The following is a 13,423-nucleotide window of genomic DNA, read 5'->3' on the forward strand; positions in this document are numbered from 1 at the left end:
TCTATAAACAAGAAATAAGTTTCCATCTTATTTAAGCCACATGGGTCAAACTGACTGCCAACTGATAAAAATAAGTGCTATTATTATTGTAATGAGAAACTCCTACATTTAAAGGGTGGTCCAAGAAAAAAAATGACAGTTAAAAAGACTGAGAAAGTTGTGACAGATGGGAGTGGTGAACCAGAAACAAGAGAAAATATAGATTGAAGAAGAAGAATGGGGACAATAATAGCAGATGTTTCAAAGAGGTCAAGCAAGAAGAGGCTTGACTACAAGGCATTAAATTTAGAACTACAAAGTTCCTGTTGATTTAAGGAGAGCAGCTTCAAGAGAGTGGTAACCAAATGAAAACAAAGTTAAAGTGGGCTTCCGTGTGAATAAGAGTCATAGAAACTGAATTAATATTTAATTTCAGGAACAAGGGAAAGAGAGCCATAGGTTAAAGGTGAGGTAAAATGAAAAAGATGTTTGGTGACTGTTCCCACAACCAAATTATAACTCAATTATCATGGTTCTACTAATATTGGCTACTGTTTGTTAAATTAAAAGAAGTTACCTATTCTTTACTAATAAACTCAAAGCCTTCATAATAAATGAAGAATGGCCTTTCACATTGAAAGTCACTTTCATTCGAGGACCCGATTCTGTCCCTAATAGTGTGACATTCTGGACAATAAAATTCTATGTAGGCTTATGTGTGAGTGTCAACGGGGTGGGTATAGAGATAACATGGGACTCTGATGTCTAAAATAAATGAAACTTCTTTTAATTCAGAACAAGTTATTATCCAAGAATCCAAAGATTTGGAGGTGTATCACTTATTTGTACCCAGAATTTTTAACTGCACATGAGGAATTGCAAGAATACTGGGGCTTCCTGTGTGACTCATTTGCGAGCTCTTATGCTTACCTTCCATCTGCTCCTTGGCTCTGGTACTTAGTTCTAGCCCCTTTCCTTCCTTGTTTCCTCCCTCCCTTCCTTTCCTTCTTTCTTCCTCCCTCTCTTTCTTTCCTTCCAAGGAAAAAGGGTGCAGTTACATTGGGATAGAAACTATGCAAGCCCAGGCAATGTACAGGGATACCAATGTGCTTGGGATGTTTTAATACATTTTCAAAGGTAAATGGCAAGTAGTTTTCACTAGAAGAGAATATAAGTTAAAAATTAGAAGCAGGAGACAAGTCCACCAAGATCAAAGATGCAACTTAGATCAAAATAAAAACTGACCCATGTAAACATGTTGAATTTATGCATATAGTATAGATCATATTTAGTGAGATGATTTCAAACAAATGTCTTACTTTAATAACCACTAATGTATCACAGACTATACATTATGATGGATGGAAAATTAAGTGCAGTGATTGCTGTGGGGATTATTTATCAATGTGTGAATGCCATCTGTTTTGGGAATACTTGTAAATATTGAAAACATTTTTAATGGATTTTTCCAGGTATTTCTGAAAGAAGTTGGTTAGACTCTGGGGAAAAAAGTAAGTGTGCATTGTGCTCTTCATTGGAAGACCTAGGTATAGATTTCTATTTCTATTAAGAAAGAAAACAAAAATGCTTCCCCTACCTTTCTGGATTTGCTTGCTAACAGAAGAGACAAAAATTCTTTGGAAATTCATCTACAAAAGCCAGCATTGTTCAACTTAGTTTTTTGCAGCTTAAAATATTGGTTTACAATCATTCAAATAGAATTGGTGAAATCTCTTGTTTACTTTGCAATGCCCCATGACTTTGAATGATGTGGGAAGAGGAGCTCTGAAAACAACACCCCTAAGAACTGTAGAGAGGAACTTTTATCTGACTCTCTCCTCCTGATGTACTGAATGTCCCTTGGTGTAGCCTTATAGAAATTTTAAAACTCACAGAGCTATTTTAAAGATAAAAAAACTCATATAACTTTATTTTTTAAAGCACTACTATGTCCCAGTTACATTTAGCTACAGTACAAAGAATAATAAAATAGCACCTGGTAATTTTTTAGGTTGTACAGAATCGAGTCCTTTATCTTCCTTATTTTTCCTTCACTTCACTAAACAAACAAACAAAAGAAACCGATTGCTCTCACTTGCACTCTTTGAGCCTATTGGGTCACAAGGGGCCTGATTTTCATGCGAACAGCCCTGAGGGAATAATCTGCTCCTCTGAAGGGGACCCAGATCACTCCATTTTCAATCTCATAAGGACTGTTGTTCCTGGGATCATAGAAGCCGCCAGGGTAATAGATGCCATTGAGGTTGGCCGCTTGGCAGTTGTTGTACCACCAGCCTCCTCCATAAACTTCCGCACAGTTCTCTTCCCACTGGTCTGCATCCCTGTCAAAGGTGCTGAACTGCATGCCAGCATGAGAAGTGTACTCTGTCCCTTCCTCCACAGAACCCTCAATCAGAGCATCACCTGCCGTCCCCTCATAGGAGGAGACTCGTAGGGCATAGCCTTCCGCCTCAGAGCCTACCCTCAAGTGATATTCTGCATAAGCCTGGTTCCCAGCCCAGTCCTCTAATTCAATCCGAAGGACAGAGCCCCTCAGGGTTAGTAAGTGGAGGTATTCGTTGCCTAGCCAGAATTCTCCTTCCCCCTTGTCATTCAGGCTGCCGAAACCTCTCTTGTAGTCTTGCCACGTCCGGTTAAAATTCAGTGATCCATTCATTCTTTGCTGGATCAAAAGCCATCCTCCCAAACCGGTCTCTTGATCGCAATAAACAGAAAAAATCTTACTGGATCCCGGTAGCTTGATATTGAATATGCCACTTTGGGCACCTGAAGGATGTGTTTGGAGGACATCATCACAGTCTAAAAAAAAAATTAAGCTGGTTGGAGGAAGTTACTCTCATTCAACTTTACAAAGATAGGCATGGCCCAGATTAAATGAAGGCAGATTCTGGTTTCCTTTCCTTTCCTTCTTCCTTCCTTCCTTCCTTCCTTTCTTCCTTCCTTCCTTCCTTCCTTCCTTCCTTCCTTCCTTCCTTCCTTCCTTCCTTTTTCCTTTCTATCCTTCCCTCGTTCCTTACTTCCCTCCATGAAGTAAAGGATGCATTTACATTGGACTGAAACGTTTGCAAGTAAGTGACATTTATACCCACAAATTGCAAAGGGGATTTTCCTCAATAGATTTAGAATTTTACTTGCATGTACTGATTAATAGCAAGTAACCAGCAAAGATAACTGAGCATCCTTTAGTATACTATAACTTGTTTTTAACCTGATCTCAATTTCAACTAAGATCCACTCTAAAAATACAATGAATACATTGGGTGACAAGTCCAACAAACACACATTTTTTTTTCTGCTAATCTTCTCTGTATCGTTCCAATTTTAATATATGTGCTGCTGAAGCGAACACAGCAACACACATTTAAATGGTAAAAGAATTTGATTAAACAAACTCAAAATCGAGTTTCAGAGGGATTCATTCATTCATTTAACATGTATTTATTGAGTGGTGACCCTCTGCACTGTTAGGCATTTGAGAATACAGAGACGAACACGATGAACAAAGTCCCTGCCCCCATGGAACTTACAGTTTAGCACAAAAACAAACCAAAAAACCCCTATAATTTTCATGAAGCATGATAGAGGGCTCGGAAAGAAGTACAAGGTGCTATGAGAGCACATTGTAAGAATAATGAACTTAGTCTAGGGTGTCAGGGAAGGAGAAGTGCCAATACCTCTGGCAGGGCGAGATTTTTTACTGCCTTTCTTGAAGGCACGTGCTCCTACGCTGTCAAGATGTGCTTCACTTCCAGCCTCGTCTCCCCTTGGATAGGTCTTGCTTTCATATGTGGAGTCTCCTCTTCTGGAAGTCACGCTACTGGTTACAACTTTGCTTTGCCTTGAGGTTTTACCACCGGGAGGAAGCTCGCCAAAGTGGTGAGAGCTGGCTTCCCTGAACTCTGTGTCAGATGCTGAGCCCACAGAATGGGTCTTCCTGTCCAACTCCCTGAGCTCAGAGAATGCTTTTCCAGTTGAGCCCATGTCAAAGAAAGCAGCTTCGTCAGGGTGACTACGACGGAAATCATCTAGGCCACCCCTGCCGGACAAAGTATGAAACAAGTCTAAATCAGGTATGTTACCACAGTCAGAGCCATCTTCAGAATGTACCACTTCTTTGGTCACTTCTTTGCGACCATCAGCACCTATAGTACTCTTCATAATGGTTTTAGAGCACGAATGATGATGACTTGATGTTGGGCTACCAGAGATGACCCTCTCATCACCAATCAGAAGCTCTTTACTTCCCTCAGAAGACACTAGTTTACCTGTGTGGTACTCTCTGTTTGTCCCTAGACTTGTACTTCCTGAAACCTCTTCAAATGAGCCCCAGTCTGGGTTGGTAGGCCTGGTGTTTCCATGCCCTGAGCTACCTGGCTTAAAACCTCCAGGCCCAGAGCTTCCACGGTCCCAAGTGGCAGCACCACCAGGTCTAGTGCTCCCAGGGCTCCGATTTCCAGTACTACCAGGTCCAGGGTTCCTGGGGTTTTCAGGTGTTGATCCTGTTCTGTCTGGACCAGACTTCTCTAACACCATTTTCGTCTGCCGCATTTCCATTAGTGCTTTCCACTCTGGAGGGGCCTTCTGAAGCTGACTCTTGAACTCTCCAGGAATGAAGTCTGTAGCTGGGCTCATTTTTAACACTGATAAGTACATCTTGTCTCTAGAGGGAAGTAAATCTTGGGCTACGACCTGTTCAAGTTGCTTCTGCTGATCTTCATAGTCCTGTAGATTTATCTCACGTGCTACAGCCCTGCTGCATGACCCTTGGCAAGATCGGATCTTAATGTCAATGTCCACCTAGAGAAATGGGGAGAAAGGTGAAGAAAAAAGGCAGAGATAAATAAATAAATGATGTCTATTGAGTTCGTAGTAGTTCATGTATTTATCTCTTGGAAACTGTTTTCATTTCCTGGACTTGAAGACCTACCAACCAACATTTTATTTTCTATTTATGTAGTGTCCTTAGAAGAGATATTGGATATTGTAAGACTAGCCAGGAGAAGCAATAGGAACTATTTGGATTCAGTAGAACAAATCAAGAGTAAGTTGTTATTCCCTCTGAAAGAAAATGCTAATGAAGTGATCTGTGAGATTGAGGCTGAAAACTCAGAGGCATGGCAGTGTCAAAGCTTTCCATTAGAAAAGCAAAAGTTGAATATTTGCTTTTGAAATAGGCTATCTATCTATGTGCCCTGAGAAAATTCACTTAATATCGATGAGCTTTTTTCTTCATCTATGAAGTGGGGTTCGTAATACCTACATTGTAGGTAGATAATGGATATATAACACTTTGCTCTATTGCCTTCCTTGTTCCTGCTATTCAAAAATAAGAAAAATCTGGTGACAGAGCCCCATACTTTCTTACCTCCAGTCGTTTCATGTCTACCAGCTGATCCCTGACATTTTTCTGCAGAAGGTGGATATGCTGTACTTGTTCTGTGACTTTGCGCTTCAGGGCCACAATTCTGTTTCTCAGATCTTCTGACGCTTGGCTATATGTATTATCATTGTCTGAAATAGAAAATATGGATATTGAAGTAGCTGCTGAGTGATTTGCACGTAATAGCCAGCAAAAGAAGGAAACTTACTTGGTAATTATTCCCATTTTATTTTGATAATAGTTTTTTCTATGGGCATTTAATTTGTGAGTTTTAAACCTATGAGGCATTTGAATTTTGGTTAGTTATGTCCCGCAGTCATCCATGGACGCCAATTAAGGTGTCCTCCTAGCAATTAGTAATCCAAATAAATGCAGAAGAAGAAATATTTTTGAAATTTTAAAGGTGTAATTAGGAAATAAAATAATCGGTTTGATCACATTCCTATTATTTCATCACATCCTTTATCATGGGACTTGAATATGTTTTTAGATGTTCTAAATGAGGTTTTCTTCCTATCTATATATTTGAAATTGTTCCTAAGCGTTGTTTATTTTTTGGTGTTTTTTTTTTTTTTTACGTCAACAGGATCATTCACTTTTCAGTTACTGTTGTACCATTGACTTTAAATTAGTCAAGTGTCTCCTGAAGATATAAAGAAATTGGGTTCTCACTAAACTTGCTGCCTATATCCAGAGCAAAGCCAGAGCTTTCTGGTCCTAATGAGACCTAGCCCTCCTCCTGTGAGAAGGTTGTAACATGGGTCTATATTTTAAATTAAAAAACAAAGCAAAACAAAACACCAAAAAATTACATAATTAGCTTAGTGAAGTCTGTGGGTTAAAGTCCTAGTTCTATCACATGACAGCTTTGTGTCTTTAGGCAAGTCCCTCAACCTCTCGGTTTCTTCCTCTGTAAAATAGAAACAAAAATATCTACTCAAAAGGTTGGGCCCATCTTATTTTTAGTATATACTCTTAAAAAAGAAAACACTTAAATTCTAGTCTTCAACCCAAAATTCTGACTTACAGTGTGATCTTCAACAATTCTAAGATGATGTTTTTTACATTATTAAAATAAGAAAATGGCCAGCCCCTCCTTAACAATTTAGGGGTATCATAAAAGCATGTGTTTCTACACTAAGTGCTTTGGAATAAAATTGCAATTGCTATAAGAAGATACCATACTTATTTAGGATTTTTGATGTTGTTTCTTGTGCTGTGTGCTATAAAGTCAAAGCATCAAATACGTAATACTTACGGTTACTGCTGGCAAAGTCCCCCCTCAAAACTTCCATTATATTTCTGGTCAATGAATTAGAGTCCTTATTGTTCTTCTGATAATCAAGTAGTGAATTTTTGAGCTTATTTATTCTGTTTGTAAAATCTTGATTGACTTCATCAATTAACCCTTGCATCCTGCAGCCGGAAGGGCATTTATTGTTCTGAAAGTGAAGAGAAAAAAATTACATTAAGGGTCTATCTCTTGGCTCCAGTACAATTTTGAAGTTTTCCTTGCAGCTCCCACTGCTTTCCTCCCCAGTCTCTTCAGATCATCTATTGATTTAAACGTAGTTGAAAAGGACTAGTCAGAGATTATAGGGAATTTCTGGAAAGAAGGCTCATTTAACCATAAATAGGCCCAGTGAAACCTTGAAGCCATAATACTCAGGTTCCTAGTAGCTACTTGTTCCTTTCTGTTTGTCTTCTTTAATTTGACAGGTAAGGAGCTATTCGATTATTTCCATTGGAAAAGTTATCTGTGACCTAACTGGTCAGTCTGTGCGCACTTCTAGCCCAACCAGGAAGGATTCTGACTCTCAGTCCCCATGCCCACTGCTCACCCAGTCTTCATCAGAGCAGAAGGGCCAGTCTTTCTCTCTGCAGGCAGATTGCTGTTTTTCCCCAAGCCTGGGGCCACGCACACCTCCTCCTTCAGCTAGAAATTCACCAGGACCGGTCTCTCCTGCCTTTAGGGATTCACAGAAGAGAGCAACATTAGGCAGATAAGGAAAAGACACTGAATGGCATGCCTGTCAAACCCAAAGAGGTGGAGAGGCTGTCTCAGAGATTAACAGCAACAGCTTTGGGGCCTCTACCAGCTTCAGGTGGCTTATCCTTTTGAGTGGCTATCCTAATACCAGTTTTATGAAGTTGTGAGGACTGAAAGAGATAAAGTGTACACATTTCTTAACTGTGTTTGACACAAGCATTTAATAAATGGTAGGCCTTTTAAAGTCTCCATTATAAAAGAAAAGTTATTTGAATCCACAAAATTAGTGAAAATTCACCTTTTCATTTTCATTAATGCCTGGAAAGAGGAAGATAATTGAAAAATTCAGAGTCCTTTTTCCTATAATTCCTGTTTCAATAGGAAAAAGCCTGTACACTATCTTTGCTTAATGTCTGCCCTTCAAGTTTCTATGATAACCTTATGGGTCCATAATTTGAGCAAGTACATACTAAGAACACAAATGTGCCAGTTCAGACTCAGAAATGCTTTTTAGTTTGCGCGCTCATGCAATAGTTTCTTTTTCATTGAAATGAGGGAAAGTACACGGAAAGAAAAAATAATGGTCTATGACTGACAGCTTTTCTGAACACCTTATGATTAGATCTATTGTGACCTCTGAGGTGAAATAAGATAAAAATATTCTTCCAACCAGCCTTTATATTCTAATAAATCAACGTGGGTTTTAGGTTTTAGCTATTTTCATTGTGTGTCACCAACTTACAAGGATTTGGGTATGACAACTTCAAGCCCAGAAAGTTTATTTGTAAAATCAGTTAACATTTGTTGTCTGATTAAAAAATATATATCCAAATAATAATCATACTAATTCAAGCAATCAAGGACAATTTATTTAAAGGAACAAGTACAATCTTTTTGTCTAAGAAATAAAATTTTAAATTCAAATGTACTTCAGAATAAAATGACACAACAATTAAAAACAAGCAAAACTTAAGTATTTATGCCAGTAAGAGGGAGAAATAACTGAAAGTTATACATTATCCAAAATATCATCTTAGCAAATGATACTAGTTTTATTTCCCATTAAAAATTTTAGTTATTATTTTATTATAAGGGAGAAAATTAAGTTAGCAACCCTCTTTAGTTTTCTTCTGATATTAGGATTTATGAGTGGTGAAGGGAAAAAAATAAATTGAAATAATTCACAGGCTGGATGTAACTGACTTTTTAAAATATATTTATCATGCTTTTATAAGATCACAATCCTTATTGAATTAAGTTTCTCTTCTTTCCTATAGGTTTCTAGAGTCAAACTTTAAGCATTATTGCAGTATTTTGTAATTACCTTAAAAAATACAATTGCTTCCAAAAAAGGCAAATGGCTTTATCAATTAGTATCTTCTTACTTTGCTATATAATGTGTTTGCAAAGACAACTAGTTTGCTTTTCATTTATCTTAAAAGGAACACAAAAACAACCTTTCAGAAAAACTATTTTAAACCACTGTTCTGCTTATTGTGGGCAAATATCAAGAATTTTAAAAACTTTTATCATAAAAATGCTTTGTTCTGTTAGCTAGTGTTAACTATCTCAAAGCTTTATAGCAACAAAGATGCAACAAAGCAAAGACTTTTCTTCTTTAAAAAAAAATGTTGTTACAAATATTAAAACTTCCCCAGTGAATTGATACACTTTGGTACAGATAAGCCTGTCCCTTAGGGTCACATTTACCCTGTTCTTGAGGTGTCAAGCCCATCTAGGAACTTGCCTGCAGGGCCCAGAGCTTAGAAAGCTGACAGTGTGTGAAAACATACATAAGCCTGACGCAGACCTTCAAGCTCTTTGTAAAACAAACACCAGAGAGAAAGCAAGAAGAGAAAATGAAGGGGACCATACCCAAACTGTGCCTGCCACACTCAGGACGAGGCAGAAGATCCTCATGGAAAACATCTTTTCTGCGGGTGGGGCTGGCTCATGAGCAGCAACACAGCTGCAAGAAAGGACTGCCTCCACTCCCGGGTCCCATCCCATTTAAATCTGCAGGAGATTTGATTAATCATTACCTTTGTCCTGTTCGGATGGTCAACATGCACTCTACATTCCTTGCGCCTTCACCAAGGTTGGTGTCCCAGAAGTTCTTGCTCAAAGTTCTTGCTCAATGCCCCCACACTTGTTTGCTTCCAATAAGCTGTTGCAAAGAAAGCAGCAGTTCAGGGAAGATCCCACATTCCAGGAACAAGGTGGCTTTGGAAATCTAAAGGAAAACATTGGAGAACAGACCTAGACCTGTGTACCTGAAGGAATATGGAGAGAGGCTGAGGCAGGCTAGCTGGAGCCCACTGGGAAGCAGAGATTTGACAAATGATATTTCACTTCCTGTTGGAACTATGGTTGGCTGACCTGACTTTTAAAAAATCACTGTGTTGATAGGCTGCCCTTCAACCTTCTAAAAGCTTACCCTGAATGAGTTATTTTTCTCTATCCAAAATGGTTAAGACAGCAGCCCCAGGATGCAAACATCCTAGGTTCATAGTCCCAGCTACACCATTTCCCAGTTCTGTGCTTTTGGGTTAATTGCTTTACCTCTTTATGCCTCAGATTCCTCATTTTTAAAATGGGGATAATGATAACCTACCACATGTTTTTATGAAGGATAAATGAATCAATCCTTGTAAAGTGCTCAGAGTAATGATTGCCACATATTAAGTACAGTACTCGGTAAGTGTTAACAATTATTAGAGAACATAAAGTGCCATGGAAAACACCATTTCTCTCCTGTTTCTATGCCTTTGGACAAGCTAATTTACTTTCCGTGCTCTTCATCACCATAGCAAAATTTTCCTTGGCTAAGAATTGCCAGTATTTAGCAAATAAAAAACCAGAATGCCCATTTAGATTGGAATTTCAGATAAACAACAAATACATTTTATTATAAGTATGTCCCATGCAATATTTGGGACATACTTATACTAAAACTTTTTTTTTTTTAATCTGTAACACATATTTCATTGGGCATCCTGTAATTTTCCTGTCAATTTTACCTTGCCTCCAACTCTGTTTCCTGTATGAAGTCAATCCTGATTAAGGTAATAACTAATGTTTATTGAGTATTTACTAAGTTTTAGGCACTTTGCTAGATACCTTACATAGTATCTGACTTCATTTTTCCAAATAGAAATAATCTCTTGTTCTTCCATACTTCTTTAGACCATGTACCATTTGTTGTATTTAGCATTGTAGGAATGTTGTCCATCTCCTCCACTAGATCATAAACTTCAGAATTGACATATTTTATTGGTCTTTATATTCTCCCCAAAAGGTGTGGACCCTCACTGAGCAAGCAAGCATAAGTGGGTCCCACTGTTGTGAGGCTGACCTGCTGCCTCCTCAGGCTCCACAGGTAAGTGAAGCTTGCTGTAAATGCATGAAAGCCCCAGTACAAGACAGAGCCTTCCTTCACTGCTTGATCTATGGAAGGTTCTTTGTCTCCTCACGCTCACTCTTGATGCAGCTTTCTTGGATATCTAAAGGCAGCTCAGAGGGAGACCTAGAGCTCCATCCAGGTTCAGGAGCACAATGAATCCACAGAAAGCTGGGTCACACTCATCTACAGTGGCTGAACTGGGAAAAAGTCAGGGAACTTGACTTCCTCAGATGTTTTTCTCTGTCCACAGGAAGTGCCCTTTTTGGGAGGTGAACTTGTTTATGGAAGAAGTCCCCAGAGACTAACCTGGTGGGCTCCCGGTGATTTTGTTTGACGTAGTCTGGTTGAAAGGAAGGTAACAGAAAACAGCTTGACTGAATGCCACCACTCTGGTGCCATATTGGTGGCATGCCCAAGGTACCACCTGAGGGCATCATTCTTGCTGTTCCGTGGATCCCTCAAGTATCCATACGTCTCATTGCTGTACTTTACCCAGGGCTCTGCTCAGATGGCACCTCCTCAGAGAGGCCTTCTTTGATGCCCCCTACCCTAGTAGCAGCCATCTTCAGGTGCTATTACATCAGTCTGGCTTTGCTTTACTTCAGAGCACTTTATCACTGCTGGATAATATATATTTGGCAAGTTATTTGTTTATTTCATGTCTCCCCCACACTAAGGTTCATGAAGCTAAGGCTTACTGCCTAGTCCAATGCCAGGCATAGAGCAAGTACTAATAAGTATTTGTTGGAGAAATGAAAGGCTGTCATTATGGCAACATAGGATGGTAGAAGGATAATGGGCTTTGCAGAGAGAGTGATATCTGCGTTCTAGCTAAGTGATATGGACAAACTAATTCTCTGAACTAGCTAACTTATCTATAACGTAGAGGTGACAGTATTTATTTTGCAGGATTGCTGTGAGGATTATATAAAAGTATATAAAATGTGCTGGACATACACATTACAAGCCTCAGAAATGGTGGCTTTTATTGTTTCTAGAATGTCCCAATGCCCCAGAATAGAAAGCTCCCATCTTAGCTCTCCAGTGCCAGAATTCCCTGACCAGGCACTTTTGGGGGGCACTCTTTTGGCCTGGTACGGCTCTTACCACCAGGCCAAGCTCTCTACTCCCTGAACAAGCCACATTATCAACTATGGAGAATTAGGTTTTGTTTAGACAGAAAACCATGCTGATGAGTTGGCAACCAATAATACGATGAGTATCATTTTTTTTTAAAAGCATGTGACAGTAAGGATATCTTTACAAGTGTAAAAATGGAAAAAATAATTTGAGAAATTCCTGGTTTCTTAAACCACAACTGCTGCATTTTTCTCAGAGATGACTATATCTTATTTTCCTTCCCTCTAATGAGAAGGATGTTTCATTTATTTATCCTTCTGAAATTAATATAATGTTCCACAAATTATAAATATTTATATGCTTGGATTCATACATTTATTATGCCATCACATCTGGCAGAAAAGTTTTTATTTGTATGCTATATAAAGTGTGTAAAAATAATGGAAATTTTATAGCTGTAATTATGTTTCAGTTTTAAACTGTATCTACACATGAAAACCTATACATGAAGAATAAAATATTTGGCCAGTCATCTAAATATTTGCCATTTTGTAAACATACCTTAAAAATACAAATAAAACAAAAAAATTTCAGCTTTCTTTTGAATGCGGTGTTTGTCCTTTCCTGAAATACATCCCAGGGGAGTAGAGGAACATCCTTTTCTTGACCAATTGACTTTAAATTTACTGAATTCTTAGAGCAGTTCACGTCCTTATCCATTTGTTTAAAGGTAACAACCGTTTATAATATGTCTGATATTTGTCAGTCTGCATGCTATGTTCTTCAAATAGAAAGGTAAATAATGGACAATCTTGTACCTTCAATTTGCTTACAGTTGCTGAGGAAATCAAATACATGTGCAGCTAGGAAGTTAAACCATATACAATTGCCATTTATGTAGATTAAAATGATGAATATCTGAAATTTCATATGGTTAAATCTATTACAAAACAACAGAAAAAAAATTGTGAGCAATATTCAAAGAACAGAGCAGAGAGTGATATATCATTTCTGCATTGCTTTGTGTAAAATGTTCCTTAAGATATCAGATTTAATTTGGCCCTACAAACACAAGATGTTTTTGAGAGATACTCATTGTGTCTTTTAGCATAAAAATCTATATGAATCTGCACATTTTTATTGTCCTAATAACAAGAAGAAAATGGTACTTGGATAGGAAATATTTTATTACAACAGTATTAAATGCACAATTGGAAAGGACTAAAATAAATTTATAAATTTTGAAATGCCTGAATTACAAAAATGTAGGAGATTCTGGCACTTACAACACTCTCTGGGCCTTTGCCTCAGATTTTTACAACAGCTACTGCCTCTAGAAGATTAAATGGACAACATTAGCAAGGCTACTTAGCTTTGTCTATCTTTTTTTTCTCTACTTGTCTTCTGCATTTCAAGGGTGTTGTAAAAGTTTGTTATTAACCATGCTGCTTACTGTGAAAGGCAAATGAGTTGGTAAGGTGATCTAGGCAAGAGCGACTAATGGGACTTTTATTTTTAGAACTCATCAATACCCTGATTCCAGATGGCTTTCCTGGAAGTTATAGCTAAA

The 13,423-nt window shown here is 38.2% G+C and overlaps 1 protein-coding gene across 1 annotated transcript; it reads right to left on the reverse strand.

The window, feature by feature from the left end:
• Nucleotides 1–743: 743 nt before the first annotated feature.
• FGA (fibrinogen alpha chain) lies at nt 744–9,365 on the reverse strand. Its single transcript, XM_019641258.1, has 6 exons — nt 9,246–9,365; nt 7,222–7,347; nt 6,639–6,822; nt 5,366–5,511; nt 3,675–4,797; nt 744–2,799 (listed from the first exon to the last, which is right to left on the reverse strand). The coding sequence occupies exons 1-6, from the start codon at nt 9,297–9,299 to the stop codon at nt 2,090–2,092; spliced, it is 2,343 nt and encodes a 780-aa protein (XP_019496803.1). The 5' UTR covers nt 9,300–9,365; the 3' UTR covers nt 744–2,089.
• Between the last annotated feature and the right edge of the window lie 4,058 nt (nt 9,366–13,423).

This window comes from Hipposideros armiger, unplaced genomic scaffold, assembly GCF_001890085.2.
Source record: "Hipposideros armiger isolate ML-2016 unplaced genomic scaffold, ASM189008v1 scaffold_58, whole genome shotgun sequence".
Classification (NCBI taxonomy): domain Eukaryota; kingdom Metazoa; phylum Chordata; class Mammalia; order Chiroptera; family Hipposideridae; genus Hipposideros; species Hipposideros armiger.